Here is a 13,741-nt window from a genome sequence, read left to right on the forward strand (position 1 = left end):
ATCTCTCATGGTCAAGACTTTTTACTCAGTTGTAAAACTTATTTGCATTAAAAAATGAAATTCTGATACTCATCTATTAATAAATTATAAAATCTCTCTAATGTTGTTACTCCCTATAATTCTTCCCTGAACTGTTTCTATTACCATTGACATGGAAATTGTGTTTATCAAATGAGTCAATCAAAATGGATCTGTTCATCTGGGGGATACTCATATCTGTTATCTTGCTATTGATTCTGATGTTACCAAAAAAAAAAAAAAGTTACACCATGTAAATGAGATAGCCTGATAGATGATTTATAAAGAGCCAATTACTGTTATAGTATGTAATTGGGAAACATTTTCACCAACAAGACACCACTTGACCTTCTATATTGTATATAAATTTTCGGATGCACATCTATTGTGAGTGATATATTTTGAATTATCAGGCAAAAAAAAAAATAAACCCAAAGAGTTTTTCAAAATTTCAAATGTTGATGTTGGCAGTAGAACAAACTCAGGAGGGGGAAAAAAACAGCTTAATCTAGTTAATTAACAACAAAACAGCTGGGAAAATGAAACATCCCTGGTTGTGACTGACTATAATTGAAAATGACTAATGATGCTGTCATTCTGCAGCTTATATCAGAGGAAATGATGCCTGGAAGATGGTAATTGCCCTCTTGACCATTTGTTTATAGCAATTATTTTTGTGTTAAAGGTTGGGGTGGAAACTTTTGGCCAAATATAGAAAGTTCCTAACACCTCATTTTTTCTCTTAACATTAAAAAAAAAAAATTCAAAAGCAGTAATACAACATATTATTAGATTCATGTTAAGATTTTTCTGGATAATTTAAAAAGTTAGCAAAGCAAACCAGCTGGTGTGATCTTATCACTTCACCAAGTAACTAAGATATTTTAAATTTCATTAATGTTCTCAGTTCTAATAATGGAAGGTGATATAAGTATTTCAAAATATATACACACATTTAAAAAATTTTAACAGGAAGAGCGGTGTTCCAAAATTAAAGTTAAAGAAAGTGAAAATATAAGAGAATGCCATCCAAATGCTTAAGTTCTAAAGAACTAAGAAATTTTTAAGTCAAATAACAAATGGCTTTTCTTTTTTGTAGTAAATATTGTTGCTACTGAGGGCAGTTGTCTTTGTTGCTCTTTAACTGCTAAATTCGGGGCTACTGAGGAACCTACTCATTACTCTGTGAAAATGGAATATATTAAAATGATTCCACCAACAGCATTACCATAAAGTATTATTACCAAAAGTATAGCTTAAGCAAAATATTCAATAATTTATTGAACTTATCCAAGCAATCTTCAACAGCTTCTGAAGTTAAGATAAAGGAACAAGGTACAAATCAAATGAAATAAAAGTGTGTGTGTGTGTGTGTGTGTCTGTAGGGGAAAGAGAGACAGAAGAGATAGAAAGCAAAACAAAGATGCTTACTTCTTCAATTATCTTAAGATTTTCCCAGTAAATTTGCATCACAGATCTAGTGCTACATTTATGTCATTAGTAGAACTGTCTCCTAATATATGTTTGATCTTTAAGAGGAAGTTCTCAAAGAAAATAAGAAATTGATCAGTTATGGATGACAGAAAAATAAACTAAAATTTTACCATCTTTGAAAATTAAGGAAACCCTAGAGAAGTTGATGAAATGAAGGGTAAAAAAAAAAAAACAAAACCAAAAAACTGAACAGGGATGAGCCAAGCTCTTAAAGAGGACTCAGCTTGGGAGGTTAGCGTAGGAGGTAAGCAGACAGCCTGTCTGATGTGGAATGTGGAGGTGCCAATAGACAGCCAATTTTCTAAGAAACAGAACCATTCTCTGCTGTGTCCTTAATTAGAATGTCTGAAAGTGGTGGACATACTAATTATCCATTTAAATACTGGATCTTATATACACACCATGAGGGATTTTCATTTTCCTTTGAAAGACTATCACCATCTTCTTTAGAATTGTTATATTTTCCAAATGTACCTCCTCCCCAAAACAAAAACCAAACTTTTGTCATGAAAATGTATTGCAGGCTACTTGTACCCTTTCTCCTTCTATTAAAGAGTGAGAAACCTGAAAGTTAAGGAGGAAAGGCATTAGGAATAGTAAAATTTAAAAATTTTGATGTATGAAGTCAAAGTTAAATGCACGGTTGATTTATGTACTATCAGAGCAGTGGCTTACCCTTTAGAAAAATCATCCCTAATCTTTAAAAATAAGTTTTTGATCCATGCAGAGATTTAAACAGTTCCCCTCGCTTGGTACCTTGTATTGCTAGGTTCCAGGTTTTGAAGGATGAGGTAGTTTTTTTGTTTGTTTGTTTGTGATTTTTTGTCTTCATTTTTCTTTTTTGTCAGCTTTAGATAGCATCCTTTAATATTTTGTTATTACACAGGATGAAGCCACTCTATATCCTAGCTTCTTTCCCTTTTCCTCTTCCAACATTTGTCAGCTTTCAGAGTGCCTTTTTCCTTAATGATGAGGTAGTTTCTGAGCCTCTAGTGTTTCAGGCTACCAGATGCCTCAGCTAATCTTCAAGAATTTCCAAGGTCATGCATGGTCCTTATCAAAAGCTGCACATGAATATTCCATTTCTCCTCACTCCTGATCTCCTGAATCAATTTTGCCCTTTGGCCACTATGAACCTGATATGGTGATTCCTCTCCCAACTTGAGGGGTAAATGGCAGAGCGGGGATGAGTTTTCATTTAAGCTGTGCTTCTCCGCCATGAACTGATTTGAAAGGACATGGTGAAGGAAGGGAAAAGAAAGGAAAGACGAGGGCTGACTCTACACAAGTTTCCAGGGATGTGAAAGACAAGGAAGTTACCACCCCCCCCCCCGCTCTCTTATTTCAGGAAGGTAATCCCCCTCTTCTGTCACTAATGCTGCAGTAGAAATTAGAGACCCCAAGAGGTGGCAGATCCCAGTTCTGAACTCATAGTGGCCCAGATTTTGAGGATATGACCGATTAGCCTCAAGGTTTGGATGGTGTACATACAATGAATACACATTTTCTCATTGACTTTCAATGAAGGCTCTGCCTCTTTTTTTGCATAGGCTCAAAAGCAAAAGCCAACTGTAAGGCATATTTGTGATCTGTAGCAATTATGTCAAACCCTGCATAAACTCTTTGAGTAGGTAGAGCAGATCTACAAAATGGTCCATTTGTCCATCTCATTGCTTGCTATGAAAGTCACTCTGTTAATCAAGAAAGGTAGCTGCTTGGGACTGGCTTTCTCTAGTGCATCAAAAGAAACCCTGAAACTTGCTACTTTCAGGACCTTTTCTAGCTCTCCAATCTAAAAACTATACATGTTGTTACTTTATGAAAATGATCATTCCAGGCCTGGACTGGATGCAAATTACTTTGGGAGGATGTTAGGAGTGGGGACAATATATTCCTGTATAAATGTCTATGGATATCTACTGCAGAAATCTGGGCCTTTCAGCACCTGCTGTTTGGATATTACATTTAGCCCAAACCTTTAAATTTACCTAAGAAAAACCCTCTTGTAAACTGTAAGGAAAACAAACAATTTTCTAGAAATGAAGCTTGGGCCAAGCATAAGCAGTGACCTTGGAGACAGAGTGTAAGTCATGGTAATGTTATTTGCAAGGACAAACTAGTTCTTTATAATGAGGTTATTGACCTGCACTGTTTTAGAGCAGTTTTAAACATGAGGGTGAGGCTCACTAAATCTCAGCCTGCAACATTAGCTAGAGAAGCCAGGACTGATCAATAAACAGCCACCATTACAGGCTCTCGGGAACCTTCATCATAATGGGGGCCATTATAATTTTGGTCAGGTACAGAAAATAAGGTAACCTATACCTAACTTCTATTTATCACTTGGACTCTCATTTGCAAATGAAAGCCATTGATTATCTATTTTTTGAGAACAGAACTGGTTTTCCATTTCTCTCCTCATGTAATAGCCTGTGAATAAATGTGTCCCAGACTTCAAAATGCACATGAGGAAAGGAAAGAAGTAGAAACCTTTCTCTCAGGCCAGCTTTTTTTTTTTTTAATCAAAGAGAGAAGCAATTACATGACATTTCACTAAAAATTCTTGACCCAATAAAGTACTGATGCCCAAATGCTGATTTTCCTCTTTCATAAGAAAGAGCAATAGAGAAAAGAAAGGTCATGGACCACATTGTGATTCTTTACAGCTGCTGGAGACAGACAGTATGATGCAGTAGCTTGATCTGAATGAAGCCAAACAATATGAAAAGCATCAAGCCTGGCAAGCAATGCAATAAAGCCTCAAAGAATTTAATCTACCTTGAAGGTGGGGCTACTTTTTGTATTGATGGCAGCGCACCAGGACAGAAATGAGTCCTTTAATGCAATGACTCGTTAATAGCCTTAAGATCACAATATATAAATAGGATATGTTGATCAAAAAGACAGCTCTGCCTCTGCTATTGCAGGATGGCCAATATTTCTTTACAAGTTATTTCATCGATTATAAATAGGGGAAGCATAACCCATTATGAGGTAATGGATATTGCTAGAGGTTGCTTCATTACCTTCACTGGCTCAGTGGCTGGTTTTTCCTTGTACAAATTCTGCCCTTTAGACAAAATCCCTTCCACATCCGGCTGTTTAGCTTGAACTGCTACTTCAGTTTCCTGGGGAAAAAGAGCACATACAGTGCAGATTAACTTCACAGTTAGCAATAAAATTACTAAATTTAAATATACCCTTGGAGACTCCACATGTATTGCAGATCAATTTCTGTGCAGTACAGAGGGGCACAAAGTAGTTTTCAGTGCAGAGAAAAGAAATAGAGGTCTTTGTGTCACATAAGAAAGTTTAAAAAAATTATCTCCAATTTACTTGAATTGTCATAATACTATTATGTAGAAACAGAGAAGATATTTGCTATTTTTCAGAAAAGGTAAAATGCAGTTATAAGAAGTATGATCTATGCATGTGGTCAATATGGATAAATACGATAGTTAACTCCAATAATCTCAGTAACCCTAATGTTCATTTTACTACACACACTTCTTATTTTGGCTCTGAATCCCAAATTTTGTTTCGAGATATTTAGAAACCAAAGAAATCTTTCCACATCACTGTCAAAATGACTAACTTTCTTTCCAAAGAGTAAACACTTAAAGCACAGGATCAAGGCTGATTAATTATTAAGCAGTCAAATTAAATAGACCTTTTGAGGAATGATTCAGTTATCTTTAAAACTCTGTTTTCCTTAGTCTGGAGAGGACTGCAGCCTGATCATATGACCAAAAAACAAGACCAAACAAAACATTACATAACAAAGAAAAAAAAAAAACAACACACCCTCTTTAGATACATGAATATAAAGTTCTTTGCCACTGGCTGCTCTCTAGCTCTCCTGAAGAGAAATGTGCATAAATTGAAGCTGAAGGAAGTGAAGTTAAATATTACAGAAGACTTTTTGGATGGAACACTTGTTAAACAGTAGGATGGAGTATCGATTAATCAATGTCAGGCGTCAGTCAGGGCCTGGGCAATCTTCCCCAGATAGCAATTCCTGATTAACCTGTATCCTCTTCCCCCCTCTCCTACCCTGAAGCCTCCCACCACTGCGGTGTGTACGTGTCTTCATGCCACTGTTTCCTTTCTCCACCGCGTTTGTCCCTGCTCTCTCTCAGCTCATCCAAGCAGGGTGTCCTCTGAACCAAAATTACTATAATCGTATATGGCACAGTAGGGTTTCTTATAACTTGTGGGTGCTCATCACATGCTCCTGAGAAGGATTATTTCTTCAGTTCTTATAATAAATAGCAGCGGGAGGTAGCCACTTGGTTAAAAGAGTTCACGACATTAACTCTATGTGTTACATGGGTATGTGTGCAACACACAGACACACACCCACACGTCCTTTAGGGACAATAATTATGGAAGAAACAAACCTAAAGTTTTAAGTATTAACTCATTCTCTATGATAAAAAGTTCTAAATGTGATTTTTTTTTCAACAGCAAAATTGTAGCAAGTTAAAAATCAGAGTGTATTTGGTGAGGGTTGGATCTTTCCTTCTTCCCTTGGAATGATTTACAAGGGCACCCAGTCCAAATTATATACCTTCAGACAATGAGCACAAATAGTCAACAATTTTACTACTGTTTCATGGATGCAGCAAATGATTAGTACTAACAGGTTCCTCTCCCTGCTGCCCTGAGTGGCACACAGATTTTTCCAACCAGGGATTGAACCATTGAACGGGTGACCTCTGCTGTGGAAACCTGGAGTCTTAACCACTGGACCATAGGGAAAGCTCTCCCTGCACTCAGTCTTCAATTGAAAACAAATAATTCCAAAGATCACAAATAATTGATGCCACTCTTTAGGAGGCACTGGTAAACAAGCAGGGCTAAAAGACTGCATTTGCTATGACAAGGGATTCCCTCAGGAAATAAACACACAAATTTTAATTCATAAAATCTTCACTGGCAAATGAACAGAAAGAGTAACAAGGCTGACATGAAGGCAGTCCAGATATTACTTAGAGCTCCAAGTTCTAAGGAGGTGCTTATTAGATGGGCTATGGGATGCCATGTGAAATGTCTATGTTTTACACTTAAAGAAAGTAAAATATTCCCTCTTCAGGCCACTGAATTCACCCTAGATTTAGTTCTCTGATGAATGATGATTGCAAAGTCACATCATTTCCATTAAATTTTTTTTTTTTTTTAACTTTTGGCCACACCACACGCAAGCAGTATCTTCCCTGATCAGGGCTAGAACTCCAGTTCCTTGTACTGGAAGCACAGAGTCTTAACTACTGGTGGTAACGGTGGTTTAGTCACTAAGTCATGTCCAACTCTTTTCAACCCCATGGACAGTAGGCCACGAGGCTCCTTTGTCCATGGGATTCTCCAGGCAAGAATACTGGAGTGGGTTGCCATTTCCTCCTCCAGGGGATCTTCCTGACCCAGGGATTGAACCCTCGTCTCCTCTGTCTCCTGCTTGGCAGGCAGATGTTTTACCACTGAGCCACCTGGGAAGCCCTCCTTAACCACTGGACCACCAGGAAAGTCCACATCATTTCCATTTATAGAAATATTTCCTAGTACCATGTCCTTCCAACAACACTATTGCCATCTCTTCATCCTTTAATGAAAAAATGGAGAGTTTAAGTACCTGGATGAGATTAACACTTGGTCCAACAGAAATAGAGCAATGGGTAAGAGAAATAATATTCAGCTCTTAATTATTTGTGAGTACTTCCCCTTTATGATTTTTTTTTGAGAACTAGGTATCTGATTATACATACCTTTGATAAATCACTTTAGAAAGGCCATTTTGAAGATATATTTCTACAATTTACCTTACTACATTTATTTGCAATGTGAATTTATTATTGAGGGTCAAATATTATTGCTTGAAGGATCAACTGTAGTAAATCTGATTAAATTCCTTTCATATGTCCCTTAGTAGAGTTTTCTTAAGCTCATGCAAAATAATACACTATGAGAAGCTGATCATCAAGTTGAAAAAAATGGAAGTATATGTGAAAAAATTTTAAAAAATTGATATCCCTTCATGCAATTAAGATTTGACATGGAAAAATTTAAAAGCAAACAAACAAATACCAGCCAAATCACATGACTATGCAAAGATAAGAAAAAGCTGCTGAAATCATTAACTGTGCTGAAAATATCAACAAACTGCTACAGTGATATTAAGTGATTCCCATCAAGTGATATAATAATATTAACAAAACAGAGTTTCTCAAACATTACCATGTGTCTGGGCTTTCCTGATTGCTCAGATAGCAAAGAATGTCTGCAATGCAGGAGACCCAGGTTTGATTCCTGTGTCAAGAAGATCCCTTGGAAAAGGGAATGGCCACCCACTCCAGTATTCTTGCCTGGAGAATTCCATGGACTGAGGAGTGTGGCGGGCTACAGTCCACAGGGTTGCAAAGAGTGGGACACAATTGAGCGACTAACACCTTCACTTTACCATGTGTCAAACACTTTATTTTTTGTACGTCTGTCCTCGTACTTACACTCCTACAAAAAGGGTATTATCTGATTTTGCAGATGATGAAACCAAGAGAGATTAGGTCAATTTTCCAAGGCCATATAGCTTGCAAATGGCAGAGATGATATTACCAGAAAGTGTGTGTCACTAAACCTCCACTTCATCCTACTTTGTTGAGTAGAGCGTGTGTGTGTGTGTGTCTCTGTGGGTGTGTATGTGTGAACACACATGCATATGCTAAAACTGGGAGTCATGCTTCTTACTATAATGTTATTTTTTTTTCTCCTCTTCTTTAACTCCAGTGCATTCTATAGTATCATTCCAATGGGTAAATGAGAGAAAATCCTATCTTTTCCCACAAAAAATAAATTCTTACATAGCCTTTAAAAAATTCCAGGAATGTCTCTTTGTGGGTTTGTGAGTGTCAAATTGATGATATCCAGGTCAGAGAATTGGTTTGAGTAAATCTTTTATCTCCCCAATGACCTCACATCTTTATATGATTTAAGATAAGGTGAAGAAGTTCACCACTAAAATGGAAACACGGCTAATTATAGTGGCCACTTTTTTCTAAGTAGAAAGTGTTAAACTTCAAAGAAAATTCAGACAAGAATGTCTTCGTGGGATTTCAACCGAAAAAACTCACTTCTAATAACAGAACATTTCCATTTAAGTTTTTTCTCTGCCTTATTTTTAATATATCCTCTGTAATATAAGATTGTGCACCAGGAGTTAAGACCCTTATGATATAACTAGAGTTTTTTGTTTTGTTTTGTTTTTATCATTGTACTGACAGTTCACTACAATCTCATGCATAATTTTAACTATGTAATTTTTATTGACTAGGTAATAGGAACAACCATTAATACTCACTAGGAAAATATTGTATCGTATTTAAAAAAAATCCTGCCTTGATAGGTATTCAAAATGGAGTAACTCTCTAAGCACCTTCCGTTTTATTTCTTTTCAGACAACATTACTTATATTGCTGGTAGTGTTGGTCCTGACAAGCAGTGAAGCAATGGTTAGTGATTTAAAAAGACTGAACAGCACCTTTGGGGATGAAAGTAGCAACTCAGATGCAAATTAATGTACACTCATATTTTTAAAAAAATTATTCATTGACTATTATATTTCTAATTCAATATTAAGCTGATTGTATGCACACATTTCTTTTTAAACTAGAAGTTTGGTGCCGCTAAGGATAATATAAGAGAGACATATTTTGCCTTGTTTTCCTTAGTTATTTTGAATTTCTTTATATTTCTATCATTTTACTTATTGTTAACCTTAGAGTGTATCTATCTATATATATATATACACATACATATATATGTGTATGTGTGCATGCTAAGTCACTTCAGTTGTGTCTAACTCTTTGTGACCCCATGGACTGTAGCCTGCCAGGCTCCTTTGTCCATGGGATTCTCCAGGCAAGAACACTGGAGTGGGTTGTCATTTTCTTCTCCAGGGGATTGAACCGGCATCTCCTGCGTCTCCTACATAGCAGGCAGATTCTTTACCATTTTCACAAAGTAAAAAGGATATCAACAGCCTTTTCACATACGTTCCAACATTCATTTGTTCATTTCCCAAACATTTATTTAATATTTACTATATTTCAAAGTCGTGGCTAGGAATCATTCCCAAATGATATGCGGCAGAAGGATACAGCCAATCATGTATTAAACTTGGACTGCAACAGGTGAAATGACTAGCAATGTTCAGTGTACAATGGGGCACGGAGGAGCAACTGATCAGGTCTGTGTTTGAGGGACAAGAAGAGAGTAGGGGCAGGCCTTATTGGAGAAGAAAGGTTTGAGGAAAAACTTGGAACACAGACAGCTCAGGTGCCTGGTTGACAAAGGAATGGATGATGGAAAAGTAGTCAAGAGAGAATCTGGTGTATGCAAAGACTGGAAACAGAGGCAGCACGGAGATCCCATGTGGGGAAATGGGAGGAAATGATGCAGGAGCAGAAGCAAGAACCAAAGGAAAGAAGGAATTTTTATATCATCCTCAAGACCTTAGTGGAAAACCACAAAAAGGTTTTTAAACAGGGGAATTACACTTTGATTTCTAATTGATATTATAAAAATGAATATATATGAATCTCTGAATAGGTAGACAGACAGATCTGTCTAATATCCATCTAATGTACAGTTTTCCACTCAAATAAGCTGTCTGAATAAGATACATATGCTGCTACTGAAAACAGAGAAAATATATAAAGATGATAACTATATTCTTTAGCAAACCTAAGTACCTCTTCATTTAATTTCCTTATTTATAAAGAGTATTTCCTGCCATTTGACTGTTTTGTCAACCACCACAATCAATGGTTTTTCTATCAAGTCTAAGATATCATGGATAGAAGAATGACTATTATGTCATGAATTGCTAAAAAAGTTTAAAAAAATTAACTTTGGAGGCACTATTGTGGCAAATACTTCAATTTCAGAGATGTTGAGATATAAAAAAAAAAGATTTTGGAATCAATTCTAAGATGTTTGTGAACATTATGATTGGCTTATTAGTTCATTATTATTCACTGACTGTGTGAAAATGTCTGCCCTGTGGGTGAATATGCTCTCTTCCCCATTGACTTTGGACTTCACCATGTGCCTCATTTAGATTAATGGACTGTGGGCAGACATGACTGCATGACAGCTTTGAGCTGGGTCTTTAAAGGCAATTCAGGATTTGTTAGTACCTCCAGTTCCTGTCTTTTACCATGAGAGAATAATGTATCATAAAGGAGCTGGGCTTTCAGCCTGGGTTCTGGATGAGAAGACATTTGGAGCAGATCCACAATCTAGGATGAGAAAATCTCATCTTGACCCATAGTGTGGAGTAAATCTGCCACTGATCTGCAGACACATGAATGGTTAATCAATGTCTATTGTTATAAGTCACTGGAATTGGGGGGTCATTTGTTACTGCAGCAAGAGCTGACAATTACAATATTATAGTGAAACAAACAAACATACAGCTTTATGGGAAGAAAAAAACACCAAAGTAAGCCTTTAAAATAAATGTGCCCTAGTCACGTATATTGACTGCACCGTCTCTCATTTCACATACAAACTGTTTGCTAAAAAGGGTGGCAAGAAACGAAAAATAAAATGGAATCAATATTGTGTTAGAGCCTGACTTCTCTGGCCTAGATTGTCAGGCAGAGTCTGACAAATGAAGGCTGATGGATAGAAAAACATAACATTGTGCCGTTGAGTTTCTTTCTCTTTCCCTTCATGCTGGGTGACTGTTCTTTTATTTATCTACAATTAGGATTGCTAGACCACAGCAACACAGTTCTCCTTCACTGTAACAGCAGCCTGTCAAGTACGTGCCAAGCTGATTGACAAAGAATGACAGTTTCTCTCTGTCCATTCTGAGCTAATTAAGGGCAGCCCACCAAAGGGAGGCTTTCTTCTGATTTAGAGATTTATGGATTTCAAAAATAATCTGTCCAGATATACAAAATATAATGCTGTATTGATTTTTTAAAGTGGCAAGTGTTAGGAAGCCAAGAAGAGAGAATCTATGAAGGGACATAGGCTATTCAAGGCCAACCAAAGAGTACACATAGGTACGACCATCAAATAATGAGACTGATAACCAGAAGCTACTCTTAGAAGCCCTCCATTCATAATGATGGGATTTCAAAGTCCTTTAGGCAGTAGAATGCCTTTGGCAAATGAAATCTTACCCAACTCTCCCCAGCATCTTAGTCAATTCATTCAGTAAATATATACTGAAAATAAGAGCATCTATTATGTTCTAAATTCTGTTTTGATACTGGATATATAGCAGTGAATAAAACAGAAACATTTTCTGTTCTTGTGAACTTTACATTCTAATGGGGACCATGGACAATAAAATATATAAATAAATTGAAAGTGAAAGTTGTTCAGTCATGTCTGACTCCATAGTCCATGGAATTCTCCAGGCCAGAATACTAGGGTGGGTAGCCTTTCCCTTCTCCAGGGGATCTTCCCAACCCAGGGATCAAACCCAGATCTCCTGAATTACAGGCAGATTCTTTACCAGCTGAGCCACAAGGGAAGCCCAAGAATACTGGAATGGGTAGCCTATCCCTTCTCCAGTGGATCTTCCTGACCCAGGAATTGAACTGGGGCCTCCTGCATTGCAGGCAGATTCTTTGCCAATTGAGCTATCAGGGAAGCCCAAAATATAAATTATGGCACATCAAAGGATGAAAAGTGTTAAAGAGAAAAAATAAAGTCTCAAGTGGGGATAGGAGATGTATGTGTGGGCTAAGGGAACATGCTGCTGCTGCTGCTAAGTCATTTCAGTCATGTCTGAGTCTGTGCGACCCCATAGAGGCCAGCCCACCAGGCTCCCCCGTCTCTGGGATTCTCTAGGCAAGAACACTGGATTGCCAACTGGGTTGCCATTTCCTTCTCCAGTGCATGAAAGTGAAAAGTGAAAGTGAAGTTGCTCAGTCGTGTCTGACTCTTAGCAACCCCATGGACTGCAGCCTACCAGGCTCCTCCGTCCATGGGATTTCCAGGCAAAAGTACTGGAGTTGGGGTGCCATTGCCTTCTCCAAGGGAACATGGGTGGTGGATATTTGAGAAAGTGTGTCCAGGGGAAAAGCCCTCATTGAGAAGGTAACATTTGAATAAAGATTAGGAGGAAGTAGGGGAATGAATCATGTGGTATTTCAGGGAAGGGCAATACATGCAGAGGAAAAAGCAAGTGCAAAGGCCCTGGGGCAGGAGTGTGCATGACATGATCAATACAAGTATAGGGAAGCCAGGGTGAGAAAAGTCTACTGAGCAAGGGGAGAGTATCAGCAAGCAAGCCAGAGAGATGGGGGACGGTAGGTCCTGCCGGGCAATGATATGAGGACTTGGGTTGAGTGAGAATAGGAAGCATAGGAGGGTTTTCAGCAGAGGAGTTATGTGACCTGACTTTTTTTTTAACTTATTTTTTAATAGATCATTCTGGTTGTTGTGTTAAGATTAGACTGAAGGAAGACAGAAAATAGATAGTAGTTATAAGCAGGCTCCCAAGTGGGTTCGTTAAATGTACATTGCTTGGAGGCAAGTACTTGTTTGTAGAAACCTGATGCACTTACTCTAAAAATCTTTATAGATACAGTTCTTAAATGAGGACTAAATCTCTGATCTAATTCAATAGCAACAAAGGACACTCACTGAAACTGCTGCTCCCCAGGTTTTACTATGTTCCTAGGTCCTTAGTGGAGAAGAATGTGGGCTCTTGACTGGTTATCTAAATGCCAGTCCTGGCATGAGTTAATTGCAATAAAGACCAAATGGCCCATAAATCCTAAAACATATTCTAAAACCTTTACTATCTGGCCTTTTGAAGACAAAGTTAGCCAGTCTCTGATCCAAAGGAAAGGTTAGGATTGGCATCAGTGACTCTCAAAACCTTCAGGTACATAGAAAAATTATATGGGCTGTTATTTATAAAGATAAAACACAAGCAACATTTTGTCTTTTATCTCCTTATATTGACTCATAGACATGTCAAACAATTTATAGTTATACTTTAGAGAGGGCTCAACAAACAAACATTTTAGGCCTTGTCCAAACTTGGATTCTATCACTGTCATGTAAAAGTAGCTAGAGACAATACGTAAACAAATGAGCATGGTGGTTGTGTTTCAATAACAATTGATTTACTAAAACACATGGTGGATGAATTTGGCCCTTGGACTATGGTGTGCTGACTCCTGCTTTGATGTATTATAGTGTTCTTGGA

The 13,741-nt window shown here is 37.5% G+C and overlaps 1 protein-coding gene across 8 annotated transcripts in view; it reads right to left on the reverse strand.

The window, feature by feature from the left end:
- DMD (dystrophin) overlaps window positions 1–13,741 on the reverse strand; it is a 2,402,664-nt gene that overhangs the window by 750,335 nt on the left and 1,638,588 nt on the right. For all 8 annotated transcript variants that reach the window (XM_025277237.3, XM_045164452.1, XM_045164449.1 and 5 more), the window contains one exon: window positions 4,539–4,640. In XM_025277237.3, the coding sequence (XP_025133022.3) occupies window positions 4,539–4,640 (102 nt within the window). The remainder of the gene's footprint in view (window positions 1–4,538; window positions 4,641–13,741) is intronic.

Source organism: Bubalus bubalis, chromosome X, assembly GCF_019923935.1.
Source record: "Bubalus bubalis isolate 160015118507 breed Murrah chromosome X, NDDB_SH_1, whole genome shotgun sequence".
NCBI classification, from domain to species: domain Eukaryota; kingdom Metazoa; phylum Chordata; class Mammalia; order Artiodactyla; family Bovidae; genus Bubalus; species Bubalus bubalis.